This window comes from Carettochelys insculpta, chromosome 13, assembly GCF_033958435.1.
Source record: "Carettochelys insculpta isolate YL-2023 chromosome 13, ASM3395843v1, whole genome shotgun sequence".
In the NCBI taxonomy this organism is placed as follows: domain Eukaryota; kingdom Metazoa; phylum Chordata; order Testudines; family Carettochelyidae; genus Carettochelys; species Carettochelys insculpta.
The window spans coordinates 31,526,368-31,553,456 of NC_134149.1; the positions used below are offsets into that span (position 1 = coordinate 31,526,368).

Genomic DNA, 27,089 nt, shown 5'->3' on the forward strand with positions numbered 1-27,089 from the left:
TAACAAGAATATCATGACAGCTGCACTACTGTTTGGCAGACACCGGCCTCTATACCCCTGACTGCTTGTGAGGTAGAACGCAAGGACTTTGCACCAGTAGAAGGCCATCTCTAAATATGCCAGATGTCTAAACATCTTTGGACAAAAAGTCTATTTAATTGGGAGCCATGTGCTTTTGGTGGCTAATCAGCTGGTCATCCTCAGCCACTATAATTACAATTCCTGGGCCATGGCTCTGAAATTTTAAAAATCCACTGCTTCTGTCGCCAGCCTCCAGGGCTGTCCTGGCTGTGGAAGTCCCTCCATGTAAATCCCGTGCTTACATAAAGTGCCTTCCATTCTGTTCATTTGTCTCCTTTTAGGATTGCAAGTAGTCACTGGATGTCAGGGGTGCTGTGGAAGTGATGTGCTTCTTGTTCGGAGACTGTGAATGCCACCTTTGAGATCTGCCTTGACCTCCGTATATCTGAAGCCCAGTTGTCAGCATTTTTCCTTATAACAGTAATTCATTTTTGCACATTGTTACTGAGGAGGCAAGACTAAATTACCATGCTTTATTTATTTTTTTTAAAGTTGTCCCATGTCAGAGCATTTGTGAGCTGGGCCTTCCTGCAGCTTTGTGAAGACCACCAGCTGGTAATCATAGAATTTTGCTAATTGCATGTATTAGTATAACCTGTTTCTTCTTTGTTGAAATCTAAATCCCAATCGCTGTTTTAGATGTTTTACGTGATGTTGGTACTCGTACTGTTGTGTTTTATACTAAGGCTTTTAAAAGGATGGTTGTGTTTGCAATTAATATATCATCTATAGCTATATAAGATTACAAACCAACTACAGAAAAATGTGAATGAGATTTTCAATTATACATAGTTTAATTGGCTGCTCAGTTTGTCTCTATCTGGTTTAACTCTTCTGTAACCATTGGAACATTTGTCAGTCAAATGTACAGAATTAGGTAAAGGTCACTGTAGTGCAGCATGCTAAGAGTATTAACCAGTACAATCTTGACAAATCATTCTCATGGCACAGATTATAGATAGAACAGAAAATGTGACAAAATTAATTAATTCACGAGAAGGGCTATAAGAAGAACAAAAGAAAAATAGTAACAGAGAGGGAGATGTGCTAGTCTATATACTACAAAAACAAAAAAGCAGTCAAGTAGCACTTTAAAGACTAACTAAATAATTTATTAGGTGATGAGCTTTCGTGGGACAGACCCACTTCTTCAGACCATAGCCAGACCAGAGCAGACGCAATATTTTCGGCATAGAAAACCAAAAACAGCAATCAAAGTTGACAAGTCAGAAAAAAATTATCAAGGTGAGTAATGGGCACAAAACAGACAACAAAACATTCCTGATCCACAAACCAGTTAGTCTACATTTTAATGGAGTGGGCCGTTCTGTTAATGACTTAAGAGTTTTGTGTCTTATTGAAGAAGAATTTTCAGTCTGGTTTAGAAAGAGAAACTGCTGAGCTCTCTTTCATATTCAAATTCAACACATTAACACGTGGTTTGAACCGGGATGCAAATTTTCTGGGACATTATAGGGGCTCTTTGGCATACTGGGCTTAATCTAATTCTTGATCCTTGCCCCCCACACCCCCTGCTCTCTGATTTGCTCACCTTGATCGTTTTTTTTCTGATTTGTCAACTTTGATTACAATTTTTGGTTCTTTATGCCTTAAATATTGAGTCTGTTCTGGTTTGGCTATGGTCTGAAAAAGTGGGTCTGTCCCACGAAAGCTCACCTAATAAATTATTTTGTTAGTCTTTAAAGTGCTACTTGACTACTTTTTTGTTTTTAAAAGAAAAATAAAGTGTAATCCTTTTACCCTTCTTTTTAATTCAGATTTCTTAGTTTCCCTCAGATATTATAATCTACACTTCTGATCATAATAAAATATGGTCACTATTTAGGATGTGAAACCTTCTGAAAAAAGTTGTAGTTGAATATTCTCATGTAGCATTTTATAATTATTTTTCATTTTAGCATTCATCAAGGGCCTTACAAGTTTTGTACATCACTACCTAGAGATGTGGTATAATGTCCATCCCTAGAGGTTTTCAAAACCCAGCTCCCAGGGATCCTGCTTTAGGCAAGAAGCTGGTCTTGATGACTTCCAGAGGTCCCTTCCAGCCCTAGGATTCTATGATTCCATGATATATATGGTGAACAGTTCATCTGGAATTCATATGCAGAAACTTTTTCATTGTGTGGTACGTTTACAAGAGAACTGAAAACAACATCAGGTGCAGTAGTGTTGGTAACTGACTAAATTTCCAGACAACTTACATGTGTTTATAATTTTCAGTAAGTAGGGAGTTTTTCATGTTCTTAAAATTATCTCACTGGTATTTTTAAAATTTCATTACATATAAATGTGGAGGTCTCTTTTTTCCTGTCTGAAGTAAATTTTATTCTCTCTTTTTTTCAACTTTCTTTTGTATAATTTTTTTAAAATAACAGATATATTTCCAAATTTGGAATTCTTGTTCCCTGTTTCTTAGAATACAAAAAAATATATTTAAAAACCATGCATTTTCATATTTAAATGCTCAGGGCCAAATCTGGCTAATTTATGAAAATGACTTAATTCTAAATAAAATAGCATATAGGTTGAACCTCTCTAGTTCAGCACCCTTGGGACCTGAGCAGTGCCAAATGGGAGAATTTGCCAAGCCACAGGAAAGTCACTGTGGTCTAGCAGCATTACAGCACTTCCACTGCTTACGAGGCTCTTAGAAGCCCTTTAGGGATAAGTTACAGCTAAATAACAGCACAGAACACTAAGAGGCAGGACCGGTGGCTGTAAACAAACTTTATGGGACCACAGAAAACATAAGTGGTCACCAAGCTAACTAAAATCATGCCAGATTACAGATGTTGCCTGATGAGAGAGTTCCAGACTAGAGACTGTTTTAGAAACAGGGCTGGTAGACCTAATTACCTTTATTATTAAGTTGCCTGACATTTTTCATTATAAGATCCTATTTTTGGCTACTGATAACTATACCAAATTTTAACTCTTTGTGCTGAAAATTTCCACATTGATTGTCTACCTCATGACAAGTATTTTTGGAAGATCACAACCAATTTTTCCCCTGCATTTTCCAAGTAGGAGACTTGGAGGAGATATGTTGTTATCCCCATATTAAAAACCTCTGCTGACTTTTTCTTTAAAAAGCTCTCATGCTGTGTTCCAGTACATTAGAACAGAGTATTGAATTAGCAGGGAGGTATTGTGCCAGATATGTGCCTTTTTCTAGTCCCATGAAAACCCATCCAAATTATGACACTTAGGGCTTGTCTACAATAGCCCCTGTCTTTGAAGGGGGCATGGTAATCAGCCTGAGCAGGGAATAGCAATGAGGGGCTACAATGAATATGCAGCACATCACTAGGCTAATTCGTGGCACAGGAGCATGCCATGTAGCTGCAGGGACTTTGAAGTTACCTACGCAACTCTGAAGTGCCCTTACTTTGGGAGTAAGTAAGGGCACTTTGAAGTTGAATGGGTACTTCGAAGTGCCCACGGCTACACAGCATGCCGGTGCTTCGAAGTTTGCAACTTTGAAGTTGCCATGCTGAGAATTAGCCTAAGAAGCTGCTGCATATTCATTGCAGCACCTCATTGCTATTCCCCGCTCAGGGCTGATTACCATGCCCCCTACGAAGAAGGGGGCTAGTGTAGACAAAACCTTAGAATAAATTACAATTCAGACATGCTCAATAGAGACTCCTTTGATTTCATCAGATTCCATCTGCAGTGAGCATGCTCCAGCCTGGGGTTGAACAGGATTTCCCCAGTAATTAACTCACTGGATTGCTGCAGGCTACGCCAATTCCAGGAAGCAGAACTGATAGCACAGAGTCTATTGATGGGAAGCTTAGTCATTCAAGTATAGATTAGCTGCATGAGTGGTGGGGGAGAACAGTTTGGGACAAGATCCTGAGGCTGGGAGCTCAAAATGGGACCAGAGGCTGGCAGAGGAAACTGGGATTGGGAATTGGGATTGGCTGAACAAAAAGATTGGAACTGGGAGCCAGTCTGGAGACAACACCTGGTTCCAGAGGAGACTAGGCAAAGAGACAAGTACTGGTTTGGAGGAGAAAACAGGCCAGGGCATGCCAAGGAGAGACTGAGATTAGGTGCCCAGAGGATATGGGGACTGAGTGAGCACTATGACTGGTAACAGAGAATGAGTGAAGCCTCTGGGGGATGGAGGTAAAAGAGGAATTGAGACAGATCCAACAGTTACAAGGTATAAAGACAAAACTGGAATTGGCGGGGGAGGGCTGGGCAAAGGGACTGCAACAGAGAGCTGGTATCTGGGGTTGGGGATGTGGGTGTACACTTTGAGATTGGAGAGAAGCATGGGGATGGAGCCTGGGACTGGGAGCCAATAGAGACATACTGGAAGCCATAGTGGAGAGAGAGAGAGAGAGAGGGGTGGGGATTAGATTAGGATCCAGGTTGGGAGGAACTGAAACTTGCTTGGAAGGGAGCTAACTGATGGGGGTGGATGGAGCCGGGGGAACTGGGAGTCTGTTGGAGTTACATTAGGACTTGATGGACAGGGAGATGGAACAGGGATAAGAAGTCTAAGGTGTGGAGACTGGGCCTGGCAGGGGTAGGATAATAGGACTGGGATGGTGACCATTGGCAGGAAAGAGATAGGACTGGGATGGTGACAAGTTGGAAGGTAAAGAGTAAAAAGAATCCCATGGGCAAAAGAAGCTATGACCAGTAACACACACTCCCCTCTAGTGCCTTCAATGGAATCTATGATTTCTGAGCCTACTATTCCTTAACTATCAGGAAATATCTGTGAACCCCTTAGCAAAATGTCTCATCCCTCTGTAGTACAGGTCCACTTAGAAGATAATTACTGCTATCAGCTTCAGTGACAAAGTTCTTTGTGATGAATCTAAAGGGTATGACCCTGCTGATGACCTGTGTCATTGTCAATATGCTACATGATGGAATTTTTCCTCAGTTTGTTTTTAAAAATCACAGAAAATTACACACTCATAATGATGATGGTGACATTTGCTGCCGAGTAAGATCATCTGCCATGGGAGTAGTGGATCCTCAGTGGATCCTCAGATAAGGCCTACCCTCGAACCACAAGTTCTCACAGTGAGAACAGATATTTTCAGGTACAGCAGGTGGCTGTTGACCATAACTGGTAGCCAGTCTCTCTTTCCTCCTGTGCCTCTTGTCCTTCTCAGTTTGTTGGCAAGTTTGAAATACAGGGGGACATCTCTATATTTTGAGTGATCCTGCGTGAGTGTCTCCCAAGCTTCAATGTCAATACTGCACTTCTTTAAGTTATCCTTCAGAAAGTCATTATAACACATTGTCCTACTATGTTATTGTACCCTTCTTTCAGCTGAGAGAACAGGACTTGTTTTGTTAGGTCCAGCCTCCAGACAAGGTGATTAGTCCAGTGAAATAGCTGATGGATGAACATTGCCTTGATCCTGTGGTCTTTGCCTCCTGCGGAAAACTAATGTTGGTGCTTTTGATTTTCAAGATGTTGTGAAGACAGCCTCTTAAAGACTTTCAAGTGATGTCTCTGGGTTGTGCAGGTTTCAGACCTATACAACAATGTTGGGAGAATATTGGCTTGATAGACAAGCTTGGTGTCTGTTCAAATGTCATGGTCCTCAAAAGCCTTCTTCCATAAATGAGCAAAGGCTTCACTGGCACAGATCAGATGATGTTGGATTTCTGCATCAATATCTGCCTTGGCTGAGATATGGTTTCCAAGGTAGAAGAAATGGTTGACATTCTCCTGTACTTCTCCATTGAATGTAATAAATGGAGATACCTCATTTGGCTTATGGTGCACTTTTCTCTTCTTGATGTTGAACCAGACATGTGTAAGCCCTTGCAAACATGTTCAGGATGAAGATCTTTCTCAGGGTATATCTACACAGCAGCCTTAATTCAAAATAAGCTATTCCAGAAGAGCTATTTCAGAACAGTTTATTTTAAAATAACACCACCACACACAAAAAATGCATTTCAAAATAAGCACTTAGCTATTTCAGAGTACATCCTTAATACGCATAGAGCCTATTTTGAAATAGGGACACTGGACGCACCATTGTTATTGACTTGTCCGGTTTTGGCTACGTCTACACGTGCAGCCAACATCGAAATAGCTTATTTCGATGAATAACGTCTACACGTCCTCCAGGGCCAGCAATGTCGATGTTCAACTTCGATGTTGCTCAGCCCAACATCGAAATAGGCGCAGCGAGGGAACGTCTACACGTCAAAGTAGCACACATCGAAATAGGGATGCCAGGCACAGCTGCAGACAGGGTCACAGGGCGGACTCAACAGCAAGCCGCTCCCTTAAAGGGCCCCTCCCAGACACAGTTGCACTAAACAACACAAGATCCACAGAGCTGACAACTGGTTGCAGACCCTGTGCCTGCAGCATAGATCCCCAGCTGCCGCAGAAGCAGCCAGAAGCCCTGGGCTAAGGGCTGCTGCCCACGGTGACCATAGAGCCCCGCAGGGGCTGGAGAGAGAGCATCTCTCAACCCCCCAGCTGATGGCCGCCATGGAGGACCCAGCAATTTCGACATTGCGGGACGCGGATCATCTACACGGTCCCTACTTCGACGTTGAACGTCGAAGTAGGGCGCTATTCCTATCTCCTCATGAGGTTAGCGACTTCGACGTCTCGCCGCCTAACGTCGAAGTTGGTGCCGCTACTTCGAAGTAGCGTGCACGTGTAGACGCAGCTTTTGTGTTGGTTTCTGTCCTCACCTTGGCATGGGCTTCTCTCTTTTTATTACAATTTATGTTTTTCTGCCAGGCTTGAAATGCCATTTGCTTTTCATTGATGAATTGCTGAATGTCAGCATCATTCTTGTCAAACCAGTCCTGGGCTGTGTCTACATTAGCAAGAATCTGACCCTTTTTTGAAAGAACATGTGGAGTGTCTACATGCAAAATGTGCTCTTTCAATCTGAAATCAAAAGAACGTGGCTCTTCTTCTGGCAGCCCTCTTCTCCTACTGGATCAGGAAGAGTGTCTTCCTTTGAAAGCTTCTTTAGAAAAAAAGCATGTGTAGATGCTCTGGGGGCCCTTCTTTTGAAAGATCAGTCCTCATGCCACTGGATTTTTCGATCCCTTGCCTGTTCTTTTGAAGAGCCAGGGGCTGCTCTCTATTGGAAGAGTAGATTCTTTTGATCCACTTTTTTGTGTCTGGACACACTCTTTTGAAAGAAGTTTTTCAGAAGAGATCTTCTGGAGGAACGTCTTCTGAAAGATCTCTGTAGTGTAGACATAGCACTGTTTTCTTGTTTGGTAGCCTGTGGATTCCTCATAGCTGGCACCAGTGTTCCTTGATTTCTTCTGGCATCTTGGGACCATGCAAAATGGGTCATCTGGCACTGCTTTGCTTCAAGGGCTTCTGATGTCCTTTCACCCCTTTTTTCCAACTGCCATTCTCAACTGTGCACTCAGGCAGCTAGATCCTGCACTTCTTTCACATGCTCTGTTACCTGTTGTTGTAAGGCCCCGGTGCATGGCAGCGGAGATCATCTTGAGATTACTGACAGAGGAAGAAGACTTGGAGGAGCCTGACAGTGTGTATGATATGGACAGCAGTAACCTATTATCTGTGGGAGTTGGGCATTCTCAGGTGGCTGATCAGGCCTATCCTTGAACCACAAGTTCCATTACAGTTTGGATAGATGTTTCCAGGTATGGCAGGAGACTGTTGATCTACTGGAAGCCAGTCTCTTCTTCCTCCTGTGCTCCTCAGCTTGTCGTCAGGCAAGTTCAAAATGCAGGGGATTAACTAATTTGAGTAGTAGGAATATTTATGCAACTTCCCTATACCTCATTTTTCCTTTGTGAATTTATGTACCACAATTTACCTATGTCACAGTGGTTCATATGGTATTAATAAATAACTTGTAAACTTATAAGTAAGTGTAAGTGTATAAAGGCAGTGTGCCAGCCTAAACTTAAATCAAGGTTTTATGGTTCTGGTTGCTTTTCACTTCTGTTCACAATGTAAATATGTACCACTGTGATTTAAAAAAACATTGTTAGATCCTCTGAGTACTGCCTCTCTGTTCTCTGATGTATCCACTGGGCTGCTGGTGTTACAGGTAAGGTCACAGCTGAGGATAGTATCCAGCCCCTTGTAGAACTGGCAGACCTTCAGTGAAGCACTGGAATGTTGGTTCACTTCATGGACCTTATGATCAGCTTCTGTTCTTTTCTCTTTGCTGTGTACTGCAGCATGCCTATCACCCCTTCAGCAGCTACCAACATCTGCCCCTTCTGTGAATTAGGCTGGTCAGCCATCAACAGACTCACAAATACGAGGGGGACATGAAGATGTCCTACTCACTATCGAGTGACTGCCAAGAAGAAGAAGAAGTCCTGCTAATGCCCCTTTTCATACAAGTCTCAAGAAATGTGCCCATACATGTCCTAATTCCTACAAGTCACTCTCATTTGGGACCACACACGTCTCTCCCCATACGCTGATCAGATCCAACAGTTTCACTGTTCTCCGGTCCGGGAGCATTTGGTGCAATGACCGGTCATGGACATCTGGGAGGATGTCATGAGACAACTCCACACTGAGCCAGCCTGCAGGGGAGGTCCAAGTTCTCAGGCTGGGGTAGCCAAGTTAATCTGTATCCGTAAAAATGAGAAGTCCTGTGGAACCTTATAGACTAACAGATATATTGGAGCATAAGCTTTCATGGGCAAAGACCCACTTCATCATGCATGCTTCAATATATCTGTTAATCTGTAACGTGCCACAGGACATGTCTTTGTTTTTGATTTGTAAAACAAATCAAGCACTCCTTTAGCACCTTAAATACTAACAATATATTTAGTTTTTAAGGTGTTACAAGGCTGCTTGCTTTGTTTTGCAAAGATACAGCCTAACATGGCTCCTCTCTGAGACTTGATTTGTAAGATCATACCTTTGTGGTATATCTCATGCATTCCGTCTAGTGCTTCAAAAGCCATGTGGTTGAAATCAGACAGTCACTATCCTCTCCAATGAACTCACACAGAAAAGCTAGTCAGCAGGAAATGGGATTTAAATTTCATGGGCCTTGCAGGAGGGTGGGGCAGATAACAGGGTTTAAACTGCTGATCAGAGTGCTTTATTGAGAATTATGGGCCACTTTCTGGAGGCAGAATCGGCAACAAAATGCCTCAAGGTGTTTACACTGCATGTTTGTCAACAACGCAGGGAGGAGGAAAAGAAAAAAGTCCCTTGAGGAGCTGGAAATATTTTGTTGATGAAAATGGATGTTTTTCCCAACAAAAGTCATGTTGCAGCATGAATAGTCCCACAGTTTTGTTGGCAAAAGGCACTTTTCCTGAACAAAGCATGCCACTGTAGAGAAAACCTAAGTGATACATGCTGAAAGATACCAAATCATTCCAGACATAGGAAGGGTAATGTACAGAAACCTGTGGGAGAGCGCTTCAGTTTCCCTGGACATTCAGTAATAGATTTAAAAGTAGCAGTTCTAAAACAAAGAAATTTCAAAAATCAAATGGAGAGAGAAATCTCTGAGCCACAATTTATTTGCAAATTTGACTCCATCAACCAAGGATTAAACAGAGACTGGGAGTGGCTGGCCCCTTACAAAAGCAGCTTCTCTGCCCTGGGTGTTAACAGCTCCACATTAGACTCTAACAATGGGCCACATCCCCCTGTGTGATCTGACTTGTTTTTTCCTCTTTAGATATGCACTACTGATAATGGGCCATTTCCACTGTGATGGAATAGACCTTGTCAGCTCTGGCCCTCCTTTCTACTGGGACACTACTCTTTAAATACCCTTCTGCCCCTCCCCCCCCACTCATGCATCAGATGAAACAGGTCTTTGCCCACAAAAGTTTATGCTCCAAAATAGCTGTTAGCCTATAAGGTGCGACAGGACTTCTTGTTGTTCTCAAATCGTTCCAGATTCTCTTTTAACTGATTCCTGTTGCTATTGACTTGCAAGTTCACAATGAGCAGAGTTAATGGTTACAAGTATCAGAGAGATAGTGAAGTTAGTCTGTGTCTTCCAAAACAACAAGAAGTCCTATGGCACCTTATAAATTAACAAATATTTTGGAGCATAAGCTTTCATGGGCACAGACCCGCTTCATCAGGTGCATCTGACAATGCGGGTCTTTGCCCACAAAAGTTTATGCTCCAAAATATCTGTTAGTCTATAAGGTGCCACAGGACTTCTTGTTGTTTTTAGAGTTAATGGTTGTGATTCTTACTACTTTATCCTAAAGATAGGATTCTGTCCAGAAGTACTGATTGTCTTAGTAAATAAAGGTTGTGGCTGAGATTGGACAAAATGTACATTCTTGCTTGCTTAAGAAGCAGCCTTTCTACGCCCATGACCTGTTGTTAAATACATTCCACCTGTGTATTCTCACAAGTTATTTTGACATGGTAGATTGTTGTTAAATGTGGCCTCTGTGAAATGGCAGCCGGGATATTTTTGTACCACCCTTGAGAATAGAAGTGCCTAGGAGAAGCATATACATTAGGGCAGTGTTTCCAAAAGTGTGGTCCGTGGCCCAGTACCGGTCCTTGGAAAAAAAATACTGGTTCTTAGAAAATATACAAATTATCGCTATGTATTATTATTATTATTATTATTATTATTATTATTGTGAATAAATAATAAACCGTGAAAATTTATTCATTTTTCATTCTTTTATTATATGAGTTTATATTTTTGGGCCCCAACAAAAGTACTGAAAAAAACCAGGTCCCAACTATGTAAAGTTTGGGTAACCCTGCTTTAGTGCCTAAAATTTTATTTATATTGGTTTCTAGTTTATTCAATTAATGGAGATAGGCAAAATCTGCAATATTGCTAAGCTGTCCTATTAAATAGGGGTTATATTTTTAACAACATGGAGGCCTCTACTGGATATTATTTAATTAATGTGAAAATGAATTAGTACATGTTTGTAGAACACTTTAAAAATGAAAAGCACTGTATAAACATTGTTTTATTTAAACAATAACATCAAAAAGAATAAAGCCTGTTACCCCAATCTTCTAAAGCTTTGTTTATAAGATGCTTCAGAACTGTTTTTTACAGTTTGCATTATTGTATCTCATAGTAACATTTCATACCACCAGATGTTTCATTATTCTGGTTTTAGCACATCACACTTGACTCATAGCAGCTTTGAATGCAAATAAAAACAAACTGGTACATAGTGCTTGACTGTTAGACTGAAATAATATGGAAGAGCTTAACTGTCTTTCTTTTTTTTTCTTTTGAATATTTAATTGCAATGTGTTGAATGTTAATTTAATTAAATGTTTTGTTTTAATATAAGACCATATTGCAATGCACTGACTCACCATTTCATTTAATTAATTGCAAACCTTAAGATTTGTTTATTCATAGGTCCCCTTTAATTAATTTGCTTTTTCGTGGTTTTGACAGAAAAGCTTTCAGACTAATGTGAAAGGATGGGCACAGTATAACTAATTACGGAAGTGAAAAAATAGGTTTCCTTAGAACATAGGATTACTTAGATACATTATGTCACCTTGAAGCTCTAGCTATAGGAATGGACTTACTCCTGGCTTGTTAACTGTCTGAATCTGGTTTTCAGTGACTGGATATATGTTAAGTGTGGAGCAAATCTGTCTCCATTTCCACTTGACCGATTTTCTCTCTATCAATTGTGTTGCAAAACTTGAATTGAACTTTGGTTCGATATGACTTCTTTTTGATTCTTTCCAACTATACCTCTAGCCTGTTGGGTGATATTCGGTGACTCATGTTCCCACTCTGTGCTTCAGTTTTCCATTCTTAAAAATGGGGATGGTGATATTGATCTCCTTCATAAAACACTTTAAAATGAGCAGGTAAAAAGCACTAAGAACTAGTTATTCTTCAAGTGCTTGCTCATATCAATTCCAATTAGGTGCATGCATGCTATGTGCACAGCTGTCAGAAAGTTTTACCCTCACAACAACCCATTGGGTCAGCTGTGGAATGGTGCTGGTGTGGCACACTATAATCCTGCTGGCTCGACCACTGTGCAGTTCCTTCCTCCTGCCCATTATGGTTTTTGGAGCTGTGTCTCCCTTGCATTGCAAATGTTACATGTCCCTAGGATTTAGTTTGTTAATATTTGATCATCTGTTATTATTTAGTACTTTGTTAGTGGAGAAGGAGGTGAAAGAGCTTTCCTCTTTCTGCCTATGTTCCTGTAGGGGTCTGGGGCCTGCCTAACTCCCAACGCGTGAATCCTTGCAGTTCCTGCTTGATATCAATGCCTATGAGTGACCCCATGACTCAAGTCTGTGGTGCCTGGGAGAAGCTCATAAGGTGGACAGGCATAGGATCTGCAAGGCTTTTAATCCCCAGATCAGAAAGGAGCCAGACTTTTGCCAGAAGCAGCTCCTAATGGAATATGTTCTTCACCCTTCATGACGGGATGTGGCACCAAGTGTCTCCGTGCGTAGTGTGCTGCCTTTGATTCCGGAGTTGGTACTTAGAGAGAGTCATCCTGGAACTAGCTTTCACCACAGGCCACAAAGTCCCAGCACTGGTCACGCTCCCTAGGGAAGTCTACTAGAGTGGCCAAATCTTTGCTGGTGGCACCAACAGCATCACTAACTTTGACTGTGACAACTATACCAGAAGGGCCAGTTGGGCCTCGGCCCCCGGTCATGTTGGTACCACAGTCTTCTTGGGCTCTGAGCCTTGTCCTCCTTGACTCTTTGAGGATAGAAGTGGTGGCTGGAGGCCTACCTTCCATGCCAGACACCTTTAAGGCTCCTTGGGGCCTCTTTGAAATGGCTCAGTACCCCTTCCCCCACCACGTCCTTCTGGCGAAAGCCAGCCATTTTGGGTCCATCTGCTCTTGTCACGGTGGCCCTCCATTAAGAGTCCCAGACACTGCTTCCAGCAGCATTGCTGGTCACTTTTCGTCCCATAATGGGGGGGTCACTCTTGTCTGAAGTGAAGGAACCAAGTGAAGGAACACCTGGTATTGGCATTCACTGTCTGTTCAACAACAAATGGAGAGACCTGGACTGACTTTGGGCCTACATTACTGGTGTGGGGACCTCCAGCAGTGTCAGGAAGAGGAGCAGTGCTAGGAGTGCAAGCTCTTCTGGGACCGAGATCAGTGCCAGGAACATTGAGGCATGGAGTGGTGCCAAGGAGAAGCATCATGCTCCAGAGATCAGATTCAAGAAGAGTGGATGAAGAATGAATCTGAAGGCCAGTGGGCAACAGATGATCCAGAGCTTAAACAGCATCAAGGTGCATGTGCAGTGATGTGCCCTGGTGCCAGATTGTGATGTGACTTGGAGCTTGGCCAGACTGGTTCACCACAGATGCTGTTCTCCCTTGGTGGAAGCATCTGTTGTTTTGGGTGAGTCAGTACCAGCAGTCCCTCATCTTCCCAGATAACTAGGTACTTCTCAATGGCCTTCACAGTGGTATTTCTGGACACTGTGGCCATTCCATGAATCCCAGGGCACACTGCCAGTGGGCCTTCTGCTGCCCCTTTCTGAGTCCTGGCTCCCAGAAGCAATGGTCAGCTACCCACCCTGACAGGGCACAGAGCCACCCACCTTGCTGTTATCCACTTCACAAGAGGTTCCTCTGGCCCTGACTTTGCCACCATTGAGGGGTGCTAAGGATGAGTCCCTGCCTTTGGCATCCTCTTCACCATCCCCAGATGAAGCAGAGGTGAGGATGTCTTTCAGGGACCCTCTGTCCATAGACTACAGGGTATTAAAAGAACTCCTTTGCACGATGGCCCTCAGCCCCAGCTGACAGGTGGAGGAAGTGGTCAAACAGGACAACTCTATGATTGACAGCCTAGCTCTGGAGTTCCTTTTCAAGGTAGATCTCCTCATCCAGTCTTCAGCCAAGACCATCTGGTAAAGACCATCATCCAAGACTTCTGTCTCCTCCACAGTGGAAGGGGTGGAGTGGAAATACTATGTGTCAGTCAAGGGGAGAGTCTGAAAGGTCCATCCCACTGAGGCCAAATTTGACTTTTCCTGCTGTCTCCTTTGGTATTCCTGTTGGAAGTCAGCTTGACTCCAGTTGGGCAATAACCATGGTCAGGTGAAGTCCTCTTTGGGTTCCAAACAGCCCTTTTCAAGGTGCATCCGAAGATGGAGTTCCAGCAGTCTTGGCTCCTTCCCTACCTTTCTTGAAATGGCTGTCCAATTTCCATCAGGTTTATCCTTATCTTAATGATCGGCTTCCAAGGGGCCTATCCTTCCTGAGGCTGGAGGCTCAGGTGTACCTCACCTGGATCACATCTCCAGGTCAACCCCAGGAAATTTGCAGGCATTTGAAGAAAAAATTGTTGCTCACTTTTCATAACTGTTGTTCTTCAGGATGTGCTGCTCACATTTATTCTGTATCCACCCTCCTTTCCCTTTGTCAGAGCAGCTACAAGCAGGAACTGAGGGGCAGTCAGGTCTGCAGAGTCATATAAAGACACACCTAATCAGAATACATATGAGCAACACATCTTGAAGAACAACATTTATGAAAGGTGAGTAATCAATTTTTTTTTATTCTATGAAGGGTACTTCATAATACCTGGATTATGGTCTTCAATCAGGAGGCTGATAAAACCCTCCTGTAGCTCCCTGGTATACAAAGGAATGGCAGCGTATGCTGTACTGTTGTTCAAAAAGCCCTGTGCAAGCCAATTTGAAAGGGCTGGGAGGTATATTGCGGCCGTAGTTGCTCCATCCCCATTTAATTGGTGCCCAGTGTGAGCAGCTTCTGCACTCTCTGGAGGAGAAAGAATAATCCCAGAATGTGCCCTGTGCCATCCCCACTTTGGCAAGTGCCATAGAAAATCTGGCTTTAATATGATTGTATATTCAATTCATAAGGGCCATAAAATAAACTATACTATGTTGTATTTAATTCAGGCTAAGAAAACCATTTCAAAAATTCTTTTCATTGCAAGCTGACTGTTGGGTATAAACTACAGATCACTGTATTTGAAATTTTAGTTCAAGAATGTATGTCTGTAAGCTATAATATGTACACTTGTATAGGGGCCAGGATACAGTGTCCTGACAAAAATAAATCATGAAATAGAAATGAACAGTGATTATTTACCGTTTTATCAATGATTCAACACAGGTGTATCTGTATGGGTACAGACCCTGACATTTCCCATTACCCAACTGTAATAAAGATTCATATATGTAGAGCTGACTCAGAAAACAAAACTGGTTTGGACACTCAGGTAAAAAATATGTAAACCTCATTGCATGAGGATTAGCACCTATTTCAAAATAAACCATAGTGTGTCCTATGGCTCTATTTTGAAATTAACCCTATTGTGTGTAAATGCTGTATTTTGAAATAGCTAAGTGCTATTTTGAAATGTATTTTGTATGTAGCAGCATTATTGTGAAATAAAATATTCCAGAATAACTCTTCTGGAATATTTTATTTTGGAATAACACTGCTATGCAGACATACCCTAAGTTGCCAGGAGTACCTGTACTTATTTTAATTTGTGGCAGCTATTGTCTTTGAGACAGGGAAATTTCCAGACTATGGCTTTCTAAGAGTCTTGTTTTCTGAGTTATAAATCACAGCAGCAAAAACATAATCTGGCATATGTTTCTACATATATGTGAGGTACTCGGCTCTAGCTGTATTAAGTAGGGATCCAGTGTCTCTAACAATGCAGCCAAGACTAAGAAAAAGACCTCCTAAATTCACCCTTAATGGTGTGCAAGTCAAATGGAGAAGAGTCCATTTTACCACAGCTGATGAAAGATGAATGTGTTCCAGCTTTTTAGCACTAGAATGCTGCAGAACTAAATATATTGTTTATACAGAACCTAGCATAATCGTGGTCTGGTCCATGACTGAAGAGCCCAGGAACTACTGCAATGCATATAATAAATTATCTAGTAACAGAGAGAAAGCCGTGCTAATCTACATACTATCAAAACAAAAAAGCAGTCAAGTAGCACTTTAAAGAATAATAAAATAATGTATAATAATAAAATAATGTATAAATAATAATAAATAATAATATCAAAACAAAAAAGCAGTCAAGTAGCACTTTAAAGACAAACAAAATAATTTATTAAATAATAATAATAATAATAAATAGGAATAAATAATAAACAAAGTAATAAATTATTTTATTAGTCTTTAAAGTGCTACTTGACTGCTTTTTTGTTTTAATAACTTATCTAAAGTAGGCATGACCAAGTGGGAGCCCAAGGACCTCAGTGATAAACTTGAACTTCAAGGTATTATGGGATGTGCTTGTGTCAACCCTTTAACTCTTAGCCAGTGTGAGAGGATCACGCCAGAGGTCTATAAGAGGGTGGTAGAAGACAAGTATACTAGCCCCAGATTAAATAGGTCTCTTTTTCCAAGGTAAAATAAAAAGGGCTAATTCAGAATTTGCAGAATCAGTTAGGGAAGACAGGCCAATTAAGACACCTGAAGTCACTCAGGAACTTTTCAGAGTCAGTTGAAGCAGACTAATAGCTGGAGCCAATGAAGAACCAGTTTGTACTAGGTATGAAAACACTCCCTTTCTGTTATCTCACTGTATGCAGGGAACTGGGGATAAGAAGGTCCAGTGAAAGGTCTAAGTAGGACAAATGCTATCAGGTAGCAGGAGGAAGAACATGCCATAAGAAAGTTATTGAGGAGGGCTGTGAAGAAATGGCCCAGGGAATCCGAGCTGTCACACAGCTAATACTGAGGAAATTATAGACAGTTTCTAGCATAAGGTCCCTGAACTGAAAGCCAAAGTAGAGGGCAGGCCCAGGTTCCCCTCACCCTATTCCTCATTTCTCTGTAAACCACTAGAGAGTGTTGAATTGGTCAGTGAGATGCACCATAGGGAAAAAACTAACCGTGAAAAATGGTCTGTCTTGTCCCTGAGCCCCTTGGAAGGGCAGCAGAGACTGTGAGATTTGGTCTCCGTTCTGTTCCTCATGCTGGCCAATGATGAGTGTGGCTAAATAAACATCGTTTTTGCTCCCAGGAAAACTGAGGGCTGCTGTGAGCCTCTGAGGTGAGTGGTCCACCTGAGAATGCAGGACCCAAGGTGGAGAAGGAGCTTTGTCCGACTAGGCTACCCAAGCTTCTTAAGGCATAGATTTTTGCTCTAGAGTTAAGTGTTTCTTATCCTTTACCTTTTGAACTCTGAAACGCTGACTCCCAACCTCCCTGCTTAGCTTGAGTGGAAGATGTCCTGTTATAGTTTTCTGCCATATTGTTGGTTTTGGACTTCACAACATCTCCTGGCAATGAACTTGGTAGGTTGGTTGACTGTGTGTGTATTATGTGAATTACTTTGTTTTTATTTCATAGAATCATAGGAAGAGACCTCAGGAGGTCACGGAGTCCAACCCTTGCTAAAAGCAGGACTAATCCCAATTCAGTCATCCCAGCTTTGTTAAGCAGGGACTTAAAAACTTATAGGGACGGAGATTCTACCACCTCCCTAAGTAACCCCTTCCAGTGCTTCGTCACCTTCCTTGTTTTAAACCTGTTGCCTGTTTATTATATTGGATGACACCTGGTTCTTGCTTAATGTGAATAGGTAAACCACACTTTCTTATTCACTTTCTCCACACAATTTCTGCTTTTATCAACCTCTCTCATATTTCCCTGTCCTGTGGTCTCTTTTAAAAATGAACAATATCAATCTTTCTAATCTCTCCTCAAATGGAAGCTGTTCCATACCCTCACTCATTTTTGTTATAATGCTCTGTATCTTTTTGAATTCTAATATGTCTTTTTTGAGACAGGATGACCAGAACCAGGCAAACCAGGTCAACTTCATAGGTATTATGATTCTGGGCAATTTGGGATGCATCTACACTAGGAACTTACTTCGAAATTAACTTCAAAGTTAGGTGCTACTTCAGAGTAGCCTGCAGAGGGTCTACACATATTTTCCCTTACTTTGAAGTTAACTTTGAAGTCAGGGAGCCCAACTTTGAATCCATTACTCCATTCCCGGGAAAGGAGTAGTGCCCTACTTTGAACTTTAACTTCTAAGTAGGGTGTGTGTAGGTACTCAACTTCAAAGTTAGCAACTTTGAAGTTATTTTTGTAGTGTAGACATGGCCTTGGACATGATCTAAAAGAAATCTGACTTTCTGGATTTATTTATAGTTGCTTAGTTATTACTTATAGTTATTTATAGAACTCTTAATGGTACTGGCTGATTTCCAGTGGGACGGCACATTTCTGACTTTGGAAAAATACCAAAACAGTGTTCTTCGTGTGTTTGGTGGTGGTGATGGTTTTAACTGGCCAACAGCTTTTGAAATGAAGTAAAAATGTATATTAAGGAATTTTTTGCTGTTCCATTAGCAGATTATGAACAAAGCAACAAGAATAATATTTAAAAATAAAATCAGGTTCAATCCACAAATGCTGCTTTCCATTATAAATATCTGTCTATCTATCTATCTATCTGTATCTCAAAACAAAAAACCGTTACGTAGCAATTTAATGACAAAAAACATAATTTATTAGGCGATGAGCTTTCTTGGGACAGACTCACTTCTTCAGATAATAGCCTTACCAGAACAGACTCAATACATAAAGCACAGAGGTCCAAAAATTGTTATCAAGGTTGGCAAATCAGAAATTTTTTTTACCAAGGCTGGCAAATCAGAAGAGCAGAGGGACGGCTGGGGGGTGGGGTGGGCTGGGGAATTTAAGAATTAGATAAAATATTAAAGCGTCCTTATAATGGGTCAAGTAATTGCTGTCCCTGTTCAAACCATGTGTTAATGTGTCAAATTTGAATATGACTGTTAGTGCTGAGCATTCCCTCTGTACATGCTTGTTAGAGTCACTTTTCAGTAGAACACAAATTTTCAGGTATTTAACATAATGCCCACTCTATTAAAGTGCTGGCTGCCAGGTTTGTGCATTTGGAGATTCTTGATGTCTGTTCTGTGTCCATTCATGCTTTGTCCAAGAGTTTTTGCAGTCTGTCCTATATACATGGTGTGTGAGCATTGTTGGCACATTATGGTGTATATGATTTTAGTTGAGGAACAGGAGAATGTGCCTGTGATTCTGTAATTAACGTGCTTAGGTCCTGTGATGGTATCTCCAGAATAGATATGTGGACAAAGTTGGCAACAGGGTTTGTTGCAAGGAAAAGTATTATTGTGGTATAGCCTCTGGTTGCAAATGAGAATTCTCATAAGGTTGGGAGGTTGTCTATAGGAAAGAACAGGCCTGTCAGCTAGGGCCTACTGGAAAGTGGGATCTGGATTTAGGGTAGGTTGTAGGTCTTTAATGATGTGTTGCAGTGGTTTGAGTTGGGGGCTGTAGGTAATGACCAGTGGTGTTCTGTTATTGGCTTTTTTGGGCCTATCTTGGAGTAGGTGGTTTCTGGGTATTCATTGGGCCCTGTCAATTTGGTTTTTTACTTCTCCCGGTGGGTAGTTTAGGCTTATGAATGTTTGGTAGAGATTTGGACCTCTGTGCTTTATATATTGAGTCTGTTCTGGTATGGCTATGATCTGAAGATGTGGGTCTGTCCCACAAAAGCTCATCACCTAATAAATTATTTTGTCACTCTTTAAAGTGCTAAATGACTGCCTTTTTTGTTTTGATAAAATACAGACTAATATGTCTCTCTCTCCGTCACTGTATATATAAAAGTGGATGCTATCATGCAGGGTTTCTCAAATTCCATTGCATCTTGACCCCCTTCAGACAAAAAAAAACAAAAACAAAAAAAAAACACATTAGTACCACAGCAAAAGGGACTGAAGCTTGAACCCTGCTGCCCTAAGTGGAGGAACAAAGGTTGAACTTCAGTCCTATGTGGTAGAGCTGAAGCTGTAGGCAGTGGGGCTAAGACTTTGGCTTCTGTCCTGATCCCCGGCAAGTCTAACACCGGCTTTGGCAACCCACTTTGGAGTCTTGATCCACAATTTGAAAATACTTGTTATAGAGGCATAGCCTGCGACTGAGGCATAGCCTGCAACTATCAGTTTCAGGATGGCATTCAAAATAACCTTACAGCATTTGGAAAAGGGATCTGGACTGTATTAATGTGTTTTATTCACACTATAGAAAGGAATGCTCCAATTTATGTTATTTATTTCTATTTGCTAGGTCTAACAGCAGCTGCCATGGCTGAGGCAATGAAGTTACAGAAGATGAAGCTTATGGCAATGAACAGCCTGCATGGAAGTGGAAGCCAAAATGGAACAGAATCAGAGAATGAGGAGCTCAATTCTAATGCAGGTAACTATTTTCTCCCATGTGATCCCCAAGAGCTCTCTGTCTCCTGTGGTTTGTGCATGGAAAGCAAAAATGAGAGACTCTCTGTCAATCGTGCTGTTGCTATTATGGTTATGCATCCCCAGAATCAATTAAGAATGTACTTCCCCCGGGGATCTCCCAGAAGGAAATCCTCCTTTTGGAAGCCCGGTCTTTCTTCTGGAAGATCTTGGGGGGCTGGGCTTCTACATGGCTATTTTGGAGTCTGCAAGAGCTTCTTCCAGACTCCAAATCATGTGACTATATGCTAATAAAGTGCCAGAAATTTACATCCATGCTTCATTAGCATGCCGCTTCCCGAGAAAGTGGCATGTGCACAAATGACCATTGAGTATAGAGTTTTCCTCTAAGTTACAGAAGATATCCAAAACAGTCCAGTTGCTGGAATTCAAGATGAGTCACAATTCATCAGAGAGAGGAAATGAGAGAGTAGTAAATTACTACCTTGAACTCTGCAATTCTGCCTTCCAGAACACTAGCTCGTTTATGTAGGACCCAGAGGTATGAATCAGGGATACAAACGGTGCATGTTTTATCATAGGAAGCTGAAGGTATCTTTAAATGAAGACACTGAAATTCAGAAGTGAGGTCGTTAATCTGTGAGTGATATTGAGCATGCCTGTCCTGTATAACTTGTCACACAGCACTGAACCTTAGTATAAAATTCTCAGAGTTCTGACTCAGCAAGCTCTATTCTCAAGATAAAACCTGAGATGAAATCTTTGAAGAAAGAATGCTCTTTGGTTAGAGCGATTTTTAGGAATGTAGAGAAAGCATTCAAAAGTATTCCAGGACACTGCAAACAACCTAGAATAAGTCTCAGAGGGGTAGCCATGTTAGTCTGTAGCTTAAAAAAACAAAACAAAAACAAGCAGTCATGTTGGTCCTTAAAGACTAACAATTGTATTTATTAGGTAATGAGCTTTTGTGGGTAAGACCTACTTGATCAGATTTGGAACAAAAATGAGAATATAGGGTATATATAGTGGAGGTGGAGGAGGAGAAAGAAGAAGCGGAGAGAAAAGAGGGAGCGGGAGTCAGCTATCATAATAGGACCTGTGGAAGGAGTAAATTAGGTTAAGTGGGATGGATGCCATTTCTGCAAATATCAGAGGTGGAGAGATTATCCTTGTAAGGGGTAAGATAATTGAGATCTCTGTTAAGCCCCAGCATATTCTCATTTTTGCTCCAAGTCTGATGAAGTGGGCCTTACCCATGATAGCTCATTACCTAATAAATAAAATTGCTATCCTTTAAGGTGCTCTGGGCCTGTTTGGTTGTTTTTGTTAACCTAGAATAAGATTAATCCGTTTCTGACTCAGAGAAATAGTGGAAATACTACAGGCCAGGTTGGAATGTGTGCATTCACATGGCCAAAGTTCTTCAGACTTGCTATTTTCACCAAGAACTATACCCTTTCCGTATATTATTTTTTTCCACTTTAAAATATGCAATTTTTGTTTTCATTACTGCTTTAAATATGAATATATATTATTCCCTTTGGGTCTATTCAGAACTCTGTTTGACATCAGTGGAATTCATACATGTGTATGAAAAGAAGAACGCGATTTAACAGTGTTTGTTGCCAGAATGGCATTTAGTGTATACGTGTTGTATCATTGAAATGGTAATTTATTTGACAAATAAGGCAGCAGCTGGGGTGTCTTGGGCTCATCTTCTAAAGGAATAACTTTGAACTCATGACAAATTATTCAAAAGCAGAGTTTTTGTAAAAGTAGCATTATCTTTCGTTAACTTTATAGTGTGTGCTCCTCTGTGTTGAAGAAATTGGACTTTAAACTCATGCATTTAGCTCCCCCAATTCTTCCCATAAAAATCAACTATGGAGAAATTTATTGCTTATTCACATTTGCTAACCCCTATCAATTAGTTCACACTGAATAATTGTTTAGATTTGTGTCCTTAATATACAGTCTCCCCAAATTTCAAACCCAGTTGCATTTTTGAGTTCATGTGTATATCCTGCTAAGAGATATGATTGAAATTATAACTGATAAAAATATTTCATCTCAGCCTAAGGGCCGAACAGAAATGTTCCCATAGAAAAACGCCATGACTGGTTTTAAATGTTTTTATAATTGTAGCAGTCACTTTAAGAATGGTCTAATTTACCCTTCATCTCACATTAGAAACAGTTAGAAGAAAACAGGTTGAAAAATCGAGCACTAAGAAGTTAGAAAATGCCAAAATTAAGGCTTCCTGCCTCATTCAGTGCCCAGAAGTGATAGTGCTCACAGTAATTAATAACATATTTTGCTTTCTTCTTGTTTACTGTGTGGCCTCAGGCCTTCTTTACTATACACCATTCAAACCTTGCTCTGAAAATAGAACTATTCATTTCTTCGTGGGCTTCTTTATGCACGAATCACTATAGTGTGAGTCCTTCAGAAAATATTAATAACTTTATTTTCACAAGATCCTCTGAGATGAGTGAGCAGATTCCTCATTTTACAAATATGGAAGTGAGACACATGGAGATCAAGGCCAAAAGTATATTTTATTTGAGCCCCATTTTTTGAGGTCTTAGTATTATTTAGCTCTTTTATCAAGTCAAAGCACATCTCTCATTGACTTTTTGTCATGTAGCATCATATTGATACACAGTTGGTTCTTGAACAGGGTTGGAACCTTGAGATCCATTGCCCAAACACATCAAGCAGGGGCTGATGGAGTAAATGGCAAAAGCAAAGCTTGTTGTTCCATATGTGGATTAATCAGTGCTTTTTTTTTCCCCCTCTAAGAAAAGGAGCCAGTATTTAGCCAGCTCTGTATTCCCTCCATCTACCAGGTTCCTGTGGCTGGGGCTGCCGGTGGGGCTTTGCGTTCCAGCCAGCTCCCCACTGCGGGGCTGCTGGGGGTCCCCCCGCCCTCAGCTGGGGTTCCCCCATCTGGAGCTTCTGAATTGCCAGAAGTCAGCACCAGCAAGTACCAGCACAAAAAAAGCATGGGAACTAATACTATAGAAAAATGGTATATTCTCTGAACCTTATTAAAGGATTAGAAAAAACACTGTATAGTGAGACTCATAGAACTCAGTCTTTTCATATTAGTAAAGAGCAGGTTAAGGTATGATACATAAAGAGCTGCATGCATTCTAATTAATACTCTCTCATGTAGATATAGTCTAATTTTCCAGGCACAGCCAAACCCTGATCTTGGTTTCTGGTGACCATCCGTCCCGTTTTTGGCAGGAGAGCCCCATGTTTTAAGTGCCATTTTGGCATCCTGGTTTATTTTGCAAAAGGGGCTAATTGCCCAGTGGTTCACAGGGGTTCACTGGCTTCCCCCACCTGGGAGAGTTGGAAGTTGGGATGCAGACCACACAGTGGCTCAGTTGCCACCTAGCTTCCCCCAGTGGGGACTAGAGCTGAGCCAGGGTCGTGGGGGTTAGAGCAGGAGCTGCGGGAAGAGGGTAAACTAGGGCTTCAGTGGGGTTGGATCTGCGGCCTGGGTGGCTAGAGTTGGAACAGGAACTGGGATTGGAGCTGGAGCCGTGGGGACTTGAGCAGGGCCACTGCTGCCAGAGCTGAGGGGGCTGGGGTCGGGGCCGGGCGGGGTTGAGCAGGGCTGTGGAAGATGGAGCGGGAGCCAGGGTTGGAGGGTGGGGGCTGGAGCTGGAGCCAGAGCCACAGTTGCAGCCACAGGGGTTTGAGCGGGGCTGGGGTGGGGTTGTGAACTGTGGCCCCAGTGAGGTTGGAGACAGAGCTGCCCAACTTCCCCCAGCTGGGACAGCTGGGAGCTGGACCTGTGCAGTGGCACAAGCTGCCATTCACAGCTCAGGGAAGCCAGGAGCTTCGCTGGTGGGCTGGCTGCCTTATTCCCAGGGCCTCAGGTGGGGTGACCATCTGTCCCATTTTGGCTGGGACAGGGGTCATTTCCCCATGTCCTATATTTGGCTGGGGGAGATATGGTCATCCTATCAAGGTTTAAGTTAGGGTAAGAGGAAGCTGCACGAACTCTAATTATATATATATATGGGGAGAGAGAGATAGGCAAGATGCCTCTTTCTCTTGGTTCGGGTCCCTCACCTGTGCCACCAGCCTGTAAGGTCTGGTCTGTGGCTGCCCCTGCTGTTGTAGTTGCTGAGCAGTTTCCTTTCCTCCTTCCCTTCTTCTTCACTGCCAGGGCTGTTGGCCTGGCTGGAAAAGGGGATTACCGCCACTCCTCCCCCGCTCAGCTCTCTTGCATGCACTCTCCTGAGTCCTGATCTCCTTTTGGCTTCTTCTTATCTCCCTCACAATGTCTCTCAACTCCTCCATCACCTCTCTCATTCTCTTCCCAGCTCTGTTTAGCTCCACTGCTTTTAATCCTGCTGACAGTCAGATCAGCTGGCTCTCATTGATTGGTTGCCTGCTGCCACACCCTATTGCCTCCACCTGGGAGCTCAATTAGTTCTTTCTGCTCTTCCCTTAACTCAGGCTGGGTCCTGAGCTGCCTTCCTCCCTTCCACCTGGGGTCTGCTGACCTAACCCTGTTCTACAATAAATATATAATGTAAATTTTGTCGACCAAAGCTGCAGAGCATCAGCATTCCCAAGGCGTTTTGTCAACAGTAAACACAGCACTTCTGTCGACAGTGTTATCTTGCTCCCCATGAGGCATAATGCCTCTGTAGACAGAAATCTGTTGACAGAAAGCCGGTCTGGACATCTCAGGGGGATCCTCTGTTGACAGACAAGTCTTCTGGGACGCTGGGCAGCCCTGTCTGCTGTGCTTCTGGTTGGTCGGTTTGCTGATTAGAGCACTCGGGCAGTGCTGTCACTCTGTCAATGGAGTGGATCACTCTTTCAATCTGCCTTACAGTCTGGCCACGATCTGTTGATAGAAGTTTTGTCAGAAGATATCTTCCAACAGTAACTTCTGTCAAGAGATCACTGTAGTGTAGACATATCTTTGGAAGTGCCAGGAATGGAGCTGTTTTCCAGATCATGGAATGGGAGGGAACAGAGGGATGAGTGAAGTAAAAGAGGGGCCCAGAGAGGATGTACTGAGAGCAGCCACTGGGAGCAGCTGCATCAGCAAAACAGAGGACAGGAGGGCTGGGGCTCCACCATCTTGCCCGCCACAAAGTCTGGGTAAGTTCCCCTGCCCCAAACCTAGTCTACCTCCCGCCCTCCCCCATGGAGAGCCTGTAGGCTATGGGGCTGGGGAGCACAGGAGGAGGGGGAAGGCCCAGATAGTGGAGACAGCCCTGGAAATATGCCCCTCCCAGACAGCCTGAGGTGGGACAGCTGGAGGGGGACAGCCATCCAGAACCTGGCCACTCCCCAGGCAGCCTGCAGGCCACAGAAAGGCCATTGCAGGGCAGGGCTGCCTCTAGTGCCTGGCTCAACACCCAGACATTCTGCCGGCCATGTGGAGGGCACTGGAGGCTGGGGCCAACCCACAGAGTACTCCACCAAACAGGCTGCCGGATGGAAGGGGCTGCTAAAGACCAGGAGTATTTATCAAAGCACTGCTTCCTCTCACCTCCACCCCTCTCCCCAGCCAACTAGCTGCAGTGCTGGGGAGGGGGTAGCTGGATTCTTGGGCCAGACTGCAGATCACTGTCCCCACAACAGGCCACAAGATAAGGGGCATGGCACCACCTAAAGCAAAGCCCCCCAAGAGCAGCTGCAGGCCTGGGGAGCAGCTGTAGGCTGGGGTCTGCCCCCAGAGTGCTGCCCCCCTTGACAGGTCGGGGGAGAGCGCTGAAGGCTGGGGCCAGCCCCCATAGCCCTGGCCCGAACCAGACAACAATGCAGTCCTGGCTCCCCTCCTACCTGGAGGAGGCATTGGCTGAGAAGCACAGCCTCGGCCCCCTCAGGAGCAGCCACTGACTGGGAAGCACTGCTCTGGCCCCCTGGAAAGATCTGCCACCACAACAGTGCCATCCTCACAACAGTGGATAGCCCTGGTAACCTCTACACCTCCCAACCCCATGCCCTAAGGTTTGTACCTCCCACCTGCCTTGATTTCTGCATCTCCAGCCCCTTTCTTGACACTCCTCTGTCCTTGAGCCCTCCACTTCTCCCAACCCTCTGCCTAAGCCACCCAACCCTTGCCCCTCCTCACCCCTGAACCCTTTCTCCAGCCTTCATTTTTTCAGTTTTGTCATACTATTATTGAGAAAAAGCATGTATATTTTTCATTAATTTTCAAAAAATTACTTCAGTTAAAGGTACAAGCAATGCTGGTAGCTTTTTCAGCCTTCTGAAATAACAAGTTGTCTCCAGTGCAGTCCAAGAACTTATTGGATAGTCTGTGCCCTGCTGTGTTAGTTACCCAACATATACCTCGATAGTTGAAGTCCCCCATCACCACCAAATCCTGGGCCCAGGACGATTTTTTAGTTATTTAAAAAAAGCCTCATCTACCTCTTCCACCTGGGAAGGTGGCCTGTAGTAGACTCGTAGTGGGACATCACCCTTGTTTTTTATCCCTGTTAGCCTAACCCAGAGCCTCTCAACACATCTGTTTCCTATGTTCATCTCCACCTCAGTCCAAGTGTGTACATTTTTAATATATAATGCAACTCCACCTCCCTTTTTCCCCTGTCTCTCTTTCCTGAGCAACCTGTATCCTTCCATACTAACATTCCAATCATGTGTATTATCCACCAAGTTTCTGCGATGCCAGTGATGTCATAGTTGTATTTATTTATTAGCACTTCCAGTTCTTCCTGCTTATTACCTATACTTCTTGCATGTGTCCATAGGAATCTAAGATATGGATTTGATCTCA

The 27,089-nt window shown here is 42.9% G+C and overlaps 1 protein-coding gene across 2 annotated transcripts in view; it reads left to right on the forward strand.

The window, feature by feature from the left end:
- Positions 1–27,089, forward strand: part of DACH2 (dachshund family transcription factor 2) — a 652,263-nt gene that overhangs the window by 439,100 nt on the left and 186,074 nt on the right. For both annotated transcript variants that reach the window (XM_075007949.1, XM_075007950.1), the window contains one exon: positions 20,178–20,309. In XM_075007949.1, coding sequence (XP_074864050.1) covers positions 20,178–20,309 — 132 coding nt within the window. The remainder of the gene's footprint in view (positions 1–20,177; positions 20,310–27,089) is intronic.